Source organism: Struthio camelus, chromosome 1 (genome assembly GCF_040807025.1).
Source record: "Struthio camelus isolate bStrCam1 chromosome 1, bStrCam1.hap1, whole genome shotgun sequence".
NCBI lineage: Eukaryota > Metazoa > Chordata > Aves > Struthioniformes > Struthionidae > Struthio > Struthio camelus.
In genome coordinates, this window is record NC_090942.1 from 117,216,670 (window position 1) to 117,231,301 (window position 14,632).

The 14,632-nt window shown below is 41.4% G+C and overlaps 1 protein-coding gene across 7 annotated transcripts in view; it reads left to right on the plus strand.

The window, feature by feature from the left end:
• The first annotated feature begins 529 nt into the window (after positions 1-529).
• JAM2 (junctional adhesion molecule 2) overlaps positions 530-14,632 on the plus strand; it is a 34,648-nt gene continuing 20,545 nt past the window's right edge. Inside the window, exon 1 of one of the 7 annotated variants that reach the window (XR_011135160.1) lies at positions 530-693. Coding sequence is in view for 3 of the 7 variants with exons in the window: in XM_068911426.1 (XP_068767527.1) it covers positions 1,184-1,250 (67 nt within the window). In the remaining 4 variants the exon portion in view is untranslated. Of the gene's footprint in view, positions 694-935; positions 1,251-2,224; positions 2,457-4,873; positions 4,893-6,432; positions 6,539-14,632 lie in introns of those variants that run through there. The other 6 variants (XM_068911436.1, XR_011135159.1, XM_068911426.1 and 3 more) reach the window with 6 other exon arrangements.

Sequence of the window (14,632 nt, forward strand, 5' to 3'; positions counted from 1 at the left end):
ATTGGTCCCAGGGGCAGACGGACGAGCCGGATGGTGCCAGCAGCTGAAGCCAAGGTTGCCGCTCGCTGCCGCAGCTCCCTTTCTTTCCCTGCCTCACGCTTCAAGGGGGGAGCGGACGGCGAGTTAACCCCAAACTCCGCAGCCGGCGGTAGAGCCGCCGCTGCTCTCGGAGCCGCCCTGGCGAGACAAAGCGTGCGAGGAAACTCATCTCCTGGCTCTGACAAAGTTTGCCGCCGCACAAGTGCCCTGCGGCTCCGCAGAAGCGGCGCGGGCAGAGGACAGAGAGAGGCTCAGCCAGCAGGAGGAGAAGGGGCGCGGGGGCTCCTTCGCACCCCGCCGCCGGCCCGCAGGTGCGGACCCCTCCGCCCTGCCGCCCCGCAGGCTGCCAGCCCCGCTGACCAGGCGACCGTTAACGGCGGCGCCGAGGGCGCGGCGCGGCACGCCGCCAACGGCCCAGGGCGAGCGCGGAGTCGCCGCCGCCGCCGCCGCCGCCCGAGGGGGGCAGGGGCGAGGCGGGGCCGCCGCGGGCCCCCGGGCCGCCCCCACCGGGCCGGGTCCGGCCTCGCCCCGCCGCTCCCGGCGTCTCCCCGCGTTTATTTAGCCGCTGCCGCCTCAGGAAAGCAGCTGTTGCCGGGAAGATGGCGAGCCGCAGCCTCCGCCTGCTCCTTCTCAGTTACTTGGGGGTCCTCTGCTGTAAGTTGCCCGCGTCGCTGCCCCGGGGACTGCACAGACGAATCTTTTGTATATCCGTATGCATGTGCGTGTGTATTTCTGCTCTGTCGGAGTGCTTTGGCCCCTCCGCTCTGTACCGCGCAAGGACGGCAGCTGCGTGGCCCCGGGCCGCGAGGCGGAGACGGTCCCCAGAGGAGGGGGCGGCCGGGCGGCCCGCAGCAGCGAGGCCCGGGGGCGGCCGGGCGGCCCCCTCTCCCGGCCCCGGGCGGTAGGGGGCGCCGCGCTGCCCCGCCGCGAGCCTCCGGGCAGGGCGCGGCGGCGGCGAGATGTTGTCTTCCCTCCATCCTCCCGGGGGCCAAAGGCAACCCGCGCCTCCGGCAGCGGAGTAGAAGCACGCGCTCCCCTCGGGGCGGCCCGCGCTGGCTGTTCCCATGTGTCTTTTGTTTTCCGCACGGATGTAACCTGCTCAAGCGCGGCCTGCTTCAGGGCAAGCTCGTGGCTTTCCGCGGTGATGGGAACTTTGGGGATGCGCCTTGCGTTTCGTCGCGGATTTCACAACGGAAAGAAGCAAGTGACAGGCGCGTGTTTTCTGTTGCCCGCGTTGGACAGTGCAGCTCTAGGACAGACTCATGTTTCTAGTATTTTTATAATCTTGTTGTCTCACTCTTTTTAAAAAAAAAAAGCAAACAAACAGGAGGAAAAAATAAAAAAGGAGATGTTAAAATAAATTGGCACAAGCTGGCCTCTCAGAAAGCACATGAAAATAAGGAGGGGAAAAATACCATGGAGTCACATAGCTGTGAAGAAGCAGTGAATTAACGTACAGTGTTACTGATGGCAGTGGTGTGTTAGGACCGTCACTTGCCAATCATGCTTTCCTGTGCTCCTGTTGTTGTATATTGGATGCTTCTCATGTCTTGCTGGTATTTTAGGAAAGACGCTGTATGTGGAAATGATCCTTTAGCAAGACTGTACTACATAGTTCATTTTAATGAGCAGTGACTAATTGGGACCAGACTGGGAAGGGTTCCTTCTATTTATTGGGGGTGTGGGAAGGTCCTGATGCTGGGTACTTTTACAGTTTAATTTTTATTCCTCCTCACCGAGCAGAAACTTATGTGTGTGGAAACACCTTGGCTGCAGAGAAGGAATGAGTCCTGAGAGGAGAGACTGGAAGTGACATATCTATTCCGTTAGTTCTGTGGTTTGGTTTTTCTCTATTTTTTTCTCTTCACCTCTCTGAGGAAGTGTTGGTTTGTTAGATGGGTGACCAGTGTAGACTTTTTCTGCTTCATAGCAGAAATCAAAAGAAGTGATGTTCTTTTGATCTCTTTGTTTATTTGTTGTTAATTGTGTGGGTACATCTGACTAGATTAAGGCTGCTGTGCTTTTGGTGACAGATTTCACTGTGTTCAGGCTGCTCAGCTATCTGGTCAGGTGTGTCTATTGACAATGCTGACTTCTTTTGACCAGTGTGGAGATGATAGAGGGTGGTCTGGAAGCAACGCAGTGGATCAAAGTGGTTCCTAAATTGTTAGCAGTCTCCCATTTTTTCCTCTTCCTGTCCCTAATCCCAAGAAACACTAGATGGGGACAACTCGATTTACTAGCAAGGTGCTGCTGAAATTGCAGTGTGAAGATAAGGACTGTAGGTGGGTGTGCAGATGCTGATTGTTTACGTGAGTCAGAGAAAATCCACGTAGAGAGGGCGTTGAGGAGTCCGCTGCTGCTCCTGCGATATATTCACAGCAAGAATATGATTAATATTGGCATCCAAGTTGCAGGTATGGGCTGAGGAATCTCTTATACGCGACTGAGGTCCAACAGGCTCTTTGTGGAAGCAGTGGGAATGGGCAAAAACTAATGAGGAACTGGAAGAAGTGGTTGATACCTGAAGAACATGAGCATTAGATTGTGGAGTAAGTGTAGAGAACTGCTGCATATTTTAGCTGGAAAAAATCTTGTAAATTGGTTTTAGTAAGTCAGCATCGTCAAGAGTAGTGAGGAGGTAAACAAGATTTGGATTGCTTTTCAGTGACCACCTGTTAAGTGAGATATTAATGATCCATAGAAATAGTGGGGTTTTGTTTGTTTGTGTGTTTATTGGTGATTTTTTTTCCTTCTGGGTTAAGGCTTCTCTTTCACCTTAAACTTAGAGGGAAGTAAAGAGATTTTGTGAGATCTTCAGTCATCTAGTCACAGTCTGTTTGGGCTTCTTAAACTAATGCTGCCTATGAAGGTTTTAAACAATCCTACAGAGTAAGACTCACAAGCTCTATTTTTAAGACAGTTAGAAAATCCACAGAAAATATTCTTGCTAATAGTAGTAGTAAATACTTGTGGAGAAATTGCACATAATGATGAACTGACTCTTTTGAGAAGCTTCTAGGTGTGATTTCTGCCCCCCCCCCCCCCAACCTTACTTTAGTGTAAATTAGAACTGGAATGATTACATTTAAGCTGGTGATGCTGGAAGCAAATTTGGTCAAATGCCTCTGTGTGAGGACAATGCAGAGTCAATAAATAGTAGTGTTAGGTAAGCCTCATTTGATGGAACTCACTGGGGTAGTTTGATTCAGGGAAAAAAAAAGGCTTTTTTTTTTTCTTTTAGTTTAGTTGGTTTAAACAACTCTTCCGAAGTGCTCAGGAACGTTCTGGCCAAATACAGAGTTCTAGGCCAAATAAGTTCTGTTTTGTCTGTTCCCTCCCACTCCCCCCATCTTGTAAAAGCATGACTCGCATGTGTGACCTAGGTTTGATTGCCTTGTCTGTAGGAATTGACAGTGGGGGTGGGAGATCCTTTAAGTTATGCTTTCTCCATTATATATGGTGTACAAATGATGTAGCCAGAACTGAGAATGTTATCAACTTCAAATCTTCTATTGCAGCCTTTTTGTTGGATTAACTTAGTAAGGACTTACTCTGATGTCTAAATCAAAGCCCATATTCAGGAGAACTAGGATTTCTTGAATTTACAGGATCATACACTTGCACACAGTAGAACTATCTGTACAAAGTAAGACTATAAACCAGACCCCCTATTGGGGAGGGGACCTCAAAAGAGACATCTAAGGAAGGTTCCTTCTCTTTTTTTAGTTAAGTGGCATTTCTTAGCTCTAGACTGCTAGTGGTCTGCAAACCTGTACAGACCATTAGACACCAAAACAGTCTGTGAAAAGATAGCAAACATCTTCAATATAAACAAGCAAACATACAGCTTTTCTATAAAGAATTGTTTTGTTTCAAATGCTCAGCCTAATTTTTTTTCCCCCACTTACCTTATGCAATATTGCCCCAGTGAAACAAGAATATTTCTAAAAGGGATAAAAACTGAGAGAGCTAAGTTGGAAGACCTCCCTGTTCTTAGCAGGGAGACACACTGCTCTCTACTAGCATATTGTCCATTCAGTCTTTGTAATTCTTCCTTCTTTGTCAGATCTTTGGGGGTCGGAGGAAGTTTCGGCTGTGAGCTTATTGGGATATCTGTTGGAAATCGTGGCCTTCATTGCATTTGAACAAGCCACGCTATTTCCCTAAAACCCAGGCACATTACTTTAAAAAGGATCTCTACTTAAGAAAGGACCCCACCAGAGGCTACGTTATTCTGTGGCACGGGTTTTGTCCCTCTCCCCTACCTGCCAAGCAGTAAGGGGGCAGAGAGCTTGTCTCTGGCTCACCCTGTGACATGCTTAGTTCAGGTTACGGTCTCTACAGCCTGCTATTGGATGTACAAAATTAAAAATGAGGGTGATCTCTGAAGGGTCCCTCAGAGGGTCCTTCTGTTTCCTGCATACAGGAGTCAGGAGATGTACTCTCACATCAAGAGACTCGCAATTCCCCCTTATTTTCCTCTATTTCAAGCGAGGTATGCAAGGGGAGGACCCGCTTTTGCTGTTTCTTGGCTTCTGAGGTTCTGTTATTTCAGTTTCAATGTTGTAACAGTTCTTTATTTATATCATAGGACATCTGGCCATAAAACCATAGGGCATCTGGCATTAATAATGAGAATTAAAACTAGCACTATGATTAGCAGATCTAATTGAGTCTGGATGAGGTCTTCTGGTTGGCTATTTAACTGAATTATATGCAATTCTTTTTGTGATATTTCCTGCATGATAGCTGTATTTTCTGCTACAGACTGTTATGGCAGCAACATGCAAGCTGCCAGGCTCTGCTGCAGAAATTGGCTGATGACATTGCAAGTGATTAGGTGAGAAAGCGTAAGTACTTGAACTTTGACTTCTTTTCTCCTCAGTTGACTGGCTTAACAAAACTTGTGGGATTGTCGTCTTTTGTGGCTTAGAGCTACCAAATTTAGTTGAATCCATTGGCTGATCCCCAGTGTTACTGAGGAAAAATATATGTGCAGACCTCTTTTGAAAGAAGTGAGATAAAAGTGTTAGAGAAGGTTTATTTTTTATTTTTTTTAGTGTATGGCTCCCTCAAAGGGTTCTTCCAGTGCTGTAGTTTCTTCTCAGGTGTTGGTTTTAATGCAAGAGGACTGTTCAGAATGAATGAGACTCTTTTTTTTTTTTTTTTTTTAAGTAGGGGAGAATGTTCTTGTATAAAAATATTATTTATCGCACATATAACTCCACATGAGGTCAATCAGTGTTATTTCTTCACTAAAGAAAGTGCTATACACATAGATAATCTTCTGTAGTAGCATTGAGCAAGCCTCTCTTCTCAGATAAAGAGAGGAACTTTGGGTTGTCAGTGGGTTTGAGGCACAGAAACTATTAATAATTTAGTTCTAAAACTGCAATTAAACAGTTTGTTTATATTATGATCCACTTACTGATTCTATCAATACTATAAAAAACTTTCTCAGAACACTTTCTGAAAAAAATAAAAATGCTTATTATCAGTTCCTTACAATTAGCAATCCATTTTAGGAATATTTCTCCTTGAATAAGTAAGGCTTAGTGTCATACTTCTGTTAACACAGCCAGAGATTAGTCCAATGTAAAAAATTTATACAAATGAAGATAATGGGAGAAATGTTTATGCAGCAATATAAATAGTTCTGTGTAACAAAACAGGTGAAACATGAGATAGTCTGCAATGATAAAGAGAAGGCTGTGATCCTGCAATGATAAATTTCCAGGGCCATATGGAAAATGGCTAAATTAAGGTTCCCATGAAGTTGTAGAATGACTTCAAACAAACCAAAAAAGCTGTCTCGGATAGGGTCCCTTTGGATGTGTGTCTGTGATGGACTATCTTATTGCTGCTTTTTTTCACTGTGATAACTTTGTGGAGCTATATTTGGGAAAGTGGGTGGATTACAACTCCTTACTTTCTGGTTTGGTGGCCAATTTACAATGGGATGAATGGTTAAAGGAAACTGAGGAAACCTTATGCAGGAACTGAAGGCAGTTCATTTACCAGTAATTCTCTTCCTGCGAGTTCACCTTGCTTTTCCAAAGGAGGGGTGGGAGGGGTAGCCTCTCCCAAACCCCACCTATGAACTTAAGGCTAGCTTTCTTAAACTTTTACCTATTGGCATGTCCTTTTACATCTTGAGTACTTTCAAAGAGCTATTAGTTTTAATCAAACTTCTGCAGAAGAGTCTGTCACATCTTCCTCAGTGTTGTATAATCCCATGTTTTAATTCCACCACAGGAAGCTTAAAGCAAATATGGTGGCTTGTAATCAAGAGAAATGATTCATTTCCTTCATCTAAATACTAATGTTTAGGGAAATGAATGTGAAAGTGAAGATGAAGCAGTGTTTGGATGATTGCCAGTGCTTGGGCCTGCTGTCACCTGTGTTTCCAAAGCTATTCTTTTCCTGAGGACTACAATAAATAATGCCACTTGTGCTTGCAGTATATCATGGAGTACTTGAGTGTAACAGGCAGAAGGTAAGTTCAGCAGCTGATTACATGGTCGCATTCACTTGTTTGTTTCTAACATACACACTGGGGAGTGAAGGAGATTCTCGAGAGGAAAGAAGGGGGAGATAACTATTTCTGAACAACATCAAGTAATACAACAGCTGTAGCTGTTGATCCACTAGTAAGACCGTAACATGACCTGGTTAACAAGAACTAAGTCAGACATCTAGTTTCTCTCAAAGATCGTTTACAGAGGAAAGTACGATGGGAAAAGCTGGTAAGATGCCTTTTTGAATGCTTCGTTTTTAGAAGATCTAAACTAGCAGTTTTCAGTAACTAGAAGATGGAAAGCTCAAACTTACAGTAATAACAACTTGAGCCTGGCTGTTTAAAAAAAAAAAAAAAAGTAAGAAATGGACAGATTTGACTGGGAAAGAATAGTGCCTACAGGTATCAAATTTCCTTAGATATATTTACATAGCTGTTGTTTATATTAACTTCTTAAGAGTTGAGCATGCACTCAAGTCAGCTGAAAGCAAAAAGGGAAGCAAAATATATTATGGTCTGGAAGGAAAGTGATGTATTCCGTAGGATTGTTTTGGTGCCAGGTAATGCTAACAATAGCAGCTATATTTGCTGCTTGCAAACTGCTAGCATAATGTCGGAGCTAATAGTGGAACATGCATTCTCCAGAAGTGACTCTTGCTCAGATTAATCCTTTTGATTTTCCATTTGAATTATGTACCATATTTCAAAGTGCAGAAAGTTAGTATCTGATATGAACTGGGAGAAATTCTTGGTGGTGGTATAGTAAGCAGTTGTTTATGTTGACTAGAGCTGGGCTGTCAGATTGAAGAAAGTGTTCATGATTGCCATGAACATACGAGTAACCAGCATGCAGAAATCCAGACTGTAAATAGATGTTACATGAGTTAAACAGCAATTTGCCACTTTAATGTACAGATGGTACCTGTCACTGATGAACCCTGGTTCCTCATTGAAGCTTTTAGTAGCTATATCAGCAAAAATGAGTAAAAATGCATCATCTGGAATTGTTACCTGTAGAATGGGTAAGTATGTTTAGGTTCTTGTTATGGCTAGCTTGATAGCTGTTCAAACTATTGCTAGTGAACACTCCTGCAAATGGGATTGGAGTATGCTTTCACAGGTATCTGATAATGAAAAGCCATACTTCTGTATTTGGGTAGGTTGCTTTCCCAGGTAAAAGCGACGAAATCTTTCTGAGAGTGCAGAATGGCTGGTGTTAAGAACAGGCTCCCAAGTATGGGCTTCAGTGTGGCAAGACCTGCCTGTGTTAACACTGCTGGCTGGGAGCCCGTGTGGCTCTGGCTCAAAGTGCAAAGTTGAGGATATTAGTTGATTCAGCGGTAATGCTCTCAGCTTCACACTACGAAGCTTTGAAAAGTACAATTAACCCGATGTTAAGGTGTTGAGCGTGCTTGAGAGTCTGACCTGAACTTCTATTTAAAATGTAGGTCAGCTGAACCATGCTATATGACAGGTGTGTAAGGCTGTTGTGTACAAGTCTAGACAGAAGTATGTGCTTCTCTGTAATATATGTGGCATGACCAAAGACACTCTAAATACTACTCAATTAAACAAATATCAAGATGATGTCTTACCATTGAAGTTGAGATTTGAGAACAGCTGTGTGCTTCAGTAACTTCTAACAGATAAAGACCTAAAAGACTGACTGACTGCAGTGCAAGTATTTTGTTGCTTGAGACTTAGATCATAACCACAGAGTGGTTTATACTGCACATCAGCAACCCTACTGTTTCACCTGTGTGTGTCACCTAGCTCTGTAAGAGCAGTTAAACAGAAAGGAGGATTATCTCAAAAGCCAAAATGGTAGAATACCAAAATAAGACATTACAGGTATCTACTTAGCACTGTTCAGAAGCAAACCTAGGTGATAAATGTATCCTCTGTTGCTGGATTTCTTTTGTTTGTTTTTCTTCTAGAGAAAGAACTCCTATCAGAGGATTCTTTTTAGAGGGTGTGGAAGGGGTATCTTTCTCCAGTGTCCCCACAAAGTACAATTAAAAGATGATTATGAATAGGAATGCTTAGACAGTTTGTGCAGAAAAGGCCTTTATCGTATGAGAAGACTTTGACAGCTTTCCATTTGAATGAATGTTTTTAAAGCAAAGTGCATTTGTTTTGGTCAGTATTTGCGTGTTCTTTGTATCTTGTAGTGCTACCGCAGCCTTCTGTTGACCAACATAAGAATCCTGCCAGGTATAATATGATTTACTGACGCACACAAATGTGGTAGTCTTTTGCGAGGGTCCTGAAAGGAAATTGGTTTATCAGTATTGGAGTAGAGCAATACAACATTTGAAAATGTAAAAGGAGGGGGAGGTCCTTGGAACAGGAAGGTAGTAGTAAGGGCTCATAAGATTGATTTTTTTTTTTAAGATGCTTTTACTGTAATATTGGAGTGACTAGTAAAGCAGACAATTTGGATATTTCAGGTTCACTGGAAACGTCAAAGTTAGTGCCTGGGGGAGGAGGCAGAGAGAAGTAAGTTGATGCATACCGTAATGGTAGTATGCTTAGACATCAAGAAGCTGCTGTTATAGCTGAGTTAATATACAGTTTTGCTGTTTGCCCTGCATTGTGAAGGAACATCACATAATTCTATTTGTAAGTCGAATGACTTTGTTGTTGTTTTCTAGAAAAGACCTATGTCCTGGGCATCGCTTAATTCCAGCAACGCAAGTTGATACAGAAATCTTCTGAAATGTATTAAGCATAAATATGATTATTTTCTTTTTACTTGTTCGGTTTAAGTGTTACTGAAATGATGGCACAGGGGGATTTCCACAATGTTGAATGTATATTTAAATGTACTTATATCACTTGTCTTTGGAGCCTTTCAGTAAATAATGTTCTAAAGGATAAAAGTTGTCTGGGGAAGCTGTTTATGAACAAAGAATCAGCGGCATACATAGAGACACTGACTAAAAACCAATTTTGGCTTCACTCTTCATCTTTCTCTGCGTATTTTATGCATTTCTTCTCTCATTCATGTTCTGATTGTGTCTTTAGCTGCGTCCTCAAGTCTTTAATAAACCAAACAAAGTTGATTTTCACCTTCCAGCTCTGTTTAAACCTTTAGCACTTTTTTTTTTTTCTTTGTGGGGAGAGGGGAGGGAACGCACTGCTACAGAGGTTTTGCCTGCTTATCAAAGAGCAATGTGCTTAGTGTTTTGTAGCAAATAGCTGTTCGGAGAATGCACTGATGTCTCTTTAAGTCTTTAAACCTTTTTTAAAAAAAAAAAGTTCATGCAAAGCTTTCAAAAATATCTGAACAAAGAGGAGGCAGGATGGCCAGTTCTTGTGTATACAATTGCTTGAATAGGTGCAGAACATTTTGCTCAAGTTAAAGCAAATTTAATGTTTCTAGGGAACATCAAAGCTGTGCAGAAGTCTATTTTTCTTACTATTTTAAGTTAGTCTTCAGCCAAAAAGGTCCAAGGAAACTTGTATTTCTGTGTAAAAATGTCATAGAACTTTAATGCAGGTACTTTGTCTAGTGCTAAAATAACTGAGCTTAATACCTATATAATAAAACCTCCTCCTTAATTTTTTTTTATAGTTTATTTTGGAAAGCTGTGAATATGTCAGTATTTATGATCAGCCTCGTATTTGCTGAACTCCAAACAACTCTCGTTAACTTCATTTAGTTATCCAGGTAATGAGGGTCAAAGTTGAACTCGGATCTTATTACAACCTTTAACAATTTTATATAGTCATGTATATATTCATACTTCTTCCTCCTTCCCCCCCCCCCCCAAAAAAAAAAAAAAAATCCAGAACAGAAGAGCAACTTGGATGGAAGTGGAACAGGATGGGCAGGGGGTAGAGCTTCTATTAGTTACTGAAGGAATGCGATATCTGATTTTAGCAAAGGTTAGATGACCAATGTTGCATGAATACAAACAGAATGTACTGTTATTACCCCTGCAGCTCAAGGTAGATGCTGTGCAAGACCCATAGTACACAGGTGTGTCTAATCAATCAAGAACGTCATTAATTTGAGACTTTTTGTCTAGATATGTATTTAACTGGACTTATCTACATGATAATTTATAAAACAAATAGGGGTAACTTTGAACCTGAATCATTCCCACTAGTCCAAAATTTAGAAAGATGTTTAAAATGTGAAAAGGACAAATTATAACTAGAGATAAAATCATAAAACTGTGTAGCTTGTATATGAAAACATACAGACTTGCAACCCTATTTACAAGCATACTATTATCGATGGTATGTCCAACATGTATATAAAAACATTTAGACCCCTTCAGTTTGCGGGTGAGGTTAGTCATCTGAAAAACAGAAAAATTATCTACTGTATCATGCTACTGTTTAGTTAAGGCTGTGATCCTGCAGCCAAATGTATTAATCCCTGTAACTTTATGCGGTCATGTTTTCATGAAATGTCTTGATCTGTTGACACTAACCAGCATCTTGGAAATTTAATGGATGTTTTTGATGGGATTGTATCTTATGAACTGTAGTATATTCCAGATACAGCAATTTTAACTACTTGGCTTTTAAGCATTCAGTTGTACTTGGTAAGGTGATGCTCCAGGGAGCTGAATCTTTATATATTTTTGTGTGTGTGTATATATATATGTATGTATATGTGTGTATATATATAAAATAGGTATGTGTGTTTGTATATGTGTATATATATATATACGCACACTATCTAATTGCTTTTAAAAAAAATCACATCTACGTATTTCCAATAGTATTTCTATCTCTGAGTTACTTGTTGTCAGTTCTAATCTTTGTCTGTCTCTAAGGTCTTATTTTTGTTTCCCCCATTTTATTATTATTATTATTATCTTTTAGCATTATGGATTCCCCCCCCCCCCCCCCCCCGGTTTCATTTTTGTGAGAGTGAAATAGCTGGTACTTTCTTAGTTTGATTTATCTGCTGACAAGACCATCTAGTACATGTAGCAGCAAGTCAGTGAGTTGTGAACGTTAGCTCGCTCACTGAGCTTTTCCTTCTTCTGGAGCAAAGAAGCAGAGTTGTTTGTTAGCTAACCTTACCCAGATGTTCTTGAGGATATGGCTCCTAACACATCCGTGATGATCACAGATTTGACATTTATGCTTGATTAAAAAATAAAACACAGTTACTCTATTTATTCCTGTTTCCTGTGTAACTTTCCAGTGTTGTTCTTCCAAGTGTTTTCTAATCTGAATACCCATATGTTGTTTTGCTTGTGTGCGGCTTTTAATGTGATGATGATTTTAGCTTCCTCCCTCCCATCTCCTTTAAGGAAAAATTGGCACCTATTATGCTGTGACCTATTGTTCCTGGCTTTAGCTTCCAGAGGATTGCAAGTCATCCTTCTCCTTTCAGCACGCAAAACATCTGTTTGTTCTAGCTCCTCCTGATACTTAGCAGCCTTAATTGTATTGAAGGGGTGGCTTCAGTCTTTTCAAATATGTCAGAAGGTGCTTCTGCAAAACTTGATAGTGAAGAATTGAATTATTTAGTAAAGGCCTGTAGAATTAATGCTGCTGATAATGTATTAATTGTAAACTGTAATGGTGGTTGAAAGTAATAGCCTCAAACATGACTGTCCATCTCGTCCTGCCAGAAGCAACTACTGAGCAAACTTAGCAGTGTGTAAGGGATCATGTGTAAATGAAAATGGGGTGAGTTAATTTGGAAAACTGTGTGCAGTTGATTAGGAAGGGTTCACCAAATTCTCTTGGCCAGGAGAGCAGTGGTCATCGTGTTCCCAGTTCATATTAGCAAAGAACGTGGTCTGTAGTTTGGAGGAAAAAAATAAAATATTAACTGTAGTGCTGCTTATCACTAATAGGATGCAGTCACGTGGTTCAAACGAAATAGGAAGTCAAGTAGACCAGACTTTTCCTCTAGTTATTGGAAGTGTCTTCTCAAAAATCCCAGATTCACAAAACATTGCACAAGTCTCTAGCTGAATATTTTCTTCCCCCACCTCCTTAATTTGAATGCTACCTAGAATGAAGTCATAGCACGTCCCAAAGTCAGCAGAAATTGAGTGGAAGGAAGCCTGTGGAAAGTCTTCCTAAAAACTCACCGCAAGGAATTGTTCTTAGACCTGAGTCATGTTAGCCTAGAAGTATATTCTAGGCAAATGTCTGCTTCAGAGAGAACAAACTTTTTCTTTATTTGTGTAAGTTAACAAGTTACAGATGGATCATCCCCTTCAGTGAGGAATATCAGCTGACAATATTGACCTAATTTTGATGATTATGTTTACCTGAAAATGACACACACTTGGGGGTAGTTGGTCTAATTAGCTAGCCTGTATGCTAGTTGGGATTTGTTTGCAATGAACAGTGCTAGTTAATCAGATGCTCGTACCTTTAGAAGCCAGAGCTCATCCTCTGCAGTGAAAACACTCTGTAGAAATGCTTTTATCAAAAAGGGGCCGAGAAGACCTGCTGGTGAGAAAGTGCCATAACATTGAGAGTAGACCAGGGATGCATCGGAAATGCATTTCCCACTTAAGTGAATGGGACTGACTGTTGAAGGGCTGTTCCTTGACTAGAGTGAAGCGTTTGCTTACGGTGAAGTAAAATTGTAGAGGCTTAATGTTTTTCCTAACATTTGGAAACTGATCCTGCAATAAGGGAGTTCAAATGACTTCACTGGGTTCTGCACAGGCAGAAGCTGCGGTTCTAAGTGGTGTTTACTGGAATTGTAACTAAGACTGGATGGCACAGTTGGAAAGTAAACTAAATCTATTTATACATGATATGTGTGTATGTAGATATATAAATGACCTAACTTTTAGAAAGTGTTTGCCCTTTTTAAATTGCTCAGCACTTTCAGCAAAAGTCACTTAAGCGTTATACAGGTTTTAGAAATTGAACATGAAACTTTTCTTGAATTGTGGGCCAGATTTTTTGTTGTCTTTTACGTGTGTGTGCGGGTTTTTTTTCCTCTTGTTTGTGTTTCAGGACTGATTCACAGATGATGTAAATCAGTCTAGTACTATTGACTTAAGTAGAACATGCCAGCTTGCACTTGGGGGCTAGCTTTGTTTTGTAAATTTGATAATCATTCTAAGACACTTTAACTAGGTATTTGCACAGGCAAGTATTTTGTGGAAATGTTAACAGTTAGTAGAAAGTTAGAAACAGTTAGAAATCTTTTCCTTCAAATCACTGCTAGCGTGTGTGATATGAGGTGGGTGGGACAGCAATGACAAGAGAGCCCTCTACCCTGCTGGCTTATTCTAGATGGTCTTTTGAAACATGGTGATACTAGATACAAGGCTTCAGGATCCTGATACAGCTTAAAATAAGCAACAGTTGAAGCAGCTACAGTCTTTCATTGCGATTACAAGCTCTCTTTGCTGCTACTGAGTTGCTGTGGAAACCGATATTAAGCAGAACCAGGAGAGTGCTGGAAAATAGGCCTGTTTTGTGAGAGCCTGACTAGTTTAAAATTCCACCCCCCATTCTCGGTAGCTCCCCGTGCATTGCCATGGAGACGAGAAGAGTAGCAGAGTCTTGGGAGTCTTGTAAAAGTGAGAGCTATAAATATTTATTTGCTTAATAACGTCTCCCAACAGATAGACACTCCAGAAAGTCTGCACCACATACTGAACCTTTGTAAAGCTGTGAATTCAAGCTGTTCCTTTCTTTTCAGTGTGGGTATAAAAGAGAAGAGGGTTAAAAAAACTTTGAAGGGAATGGAACTTTATGTTTTGAAATGTTTGAAAAACACTTACAAAATGCTTATGTCATGAATTATGTCTAGCAGACTCTTGGAATTTCCCATATCATCTCATGCGGCAATCTTTCAGTATTGGGACTGCTGAAAGCATTCAGGTGGCTGTTTTGTTTACCTGGAGTTCATTTGCTCTGGTGTTCCATTTCGTTGGAAAGGCTGACCTAAATAATTTCTTCCTTTCTTGTCCCATGCCACTTGTTTTCTATTCCCTACTTTGTCCTCTGCCAGCATTTGCAGTGTTATGTTTCCAGGGCCAACTATCCGTGAGGTGGTGCTCTAAAATGGATCATTAACATGATCTTAAACTCTTTTAAGACTACTACTGATAACTTCATAGA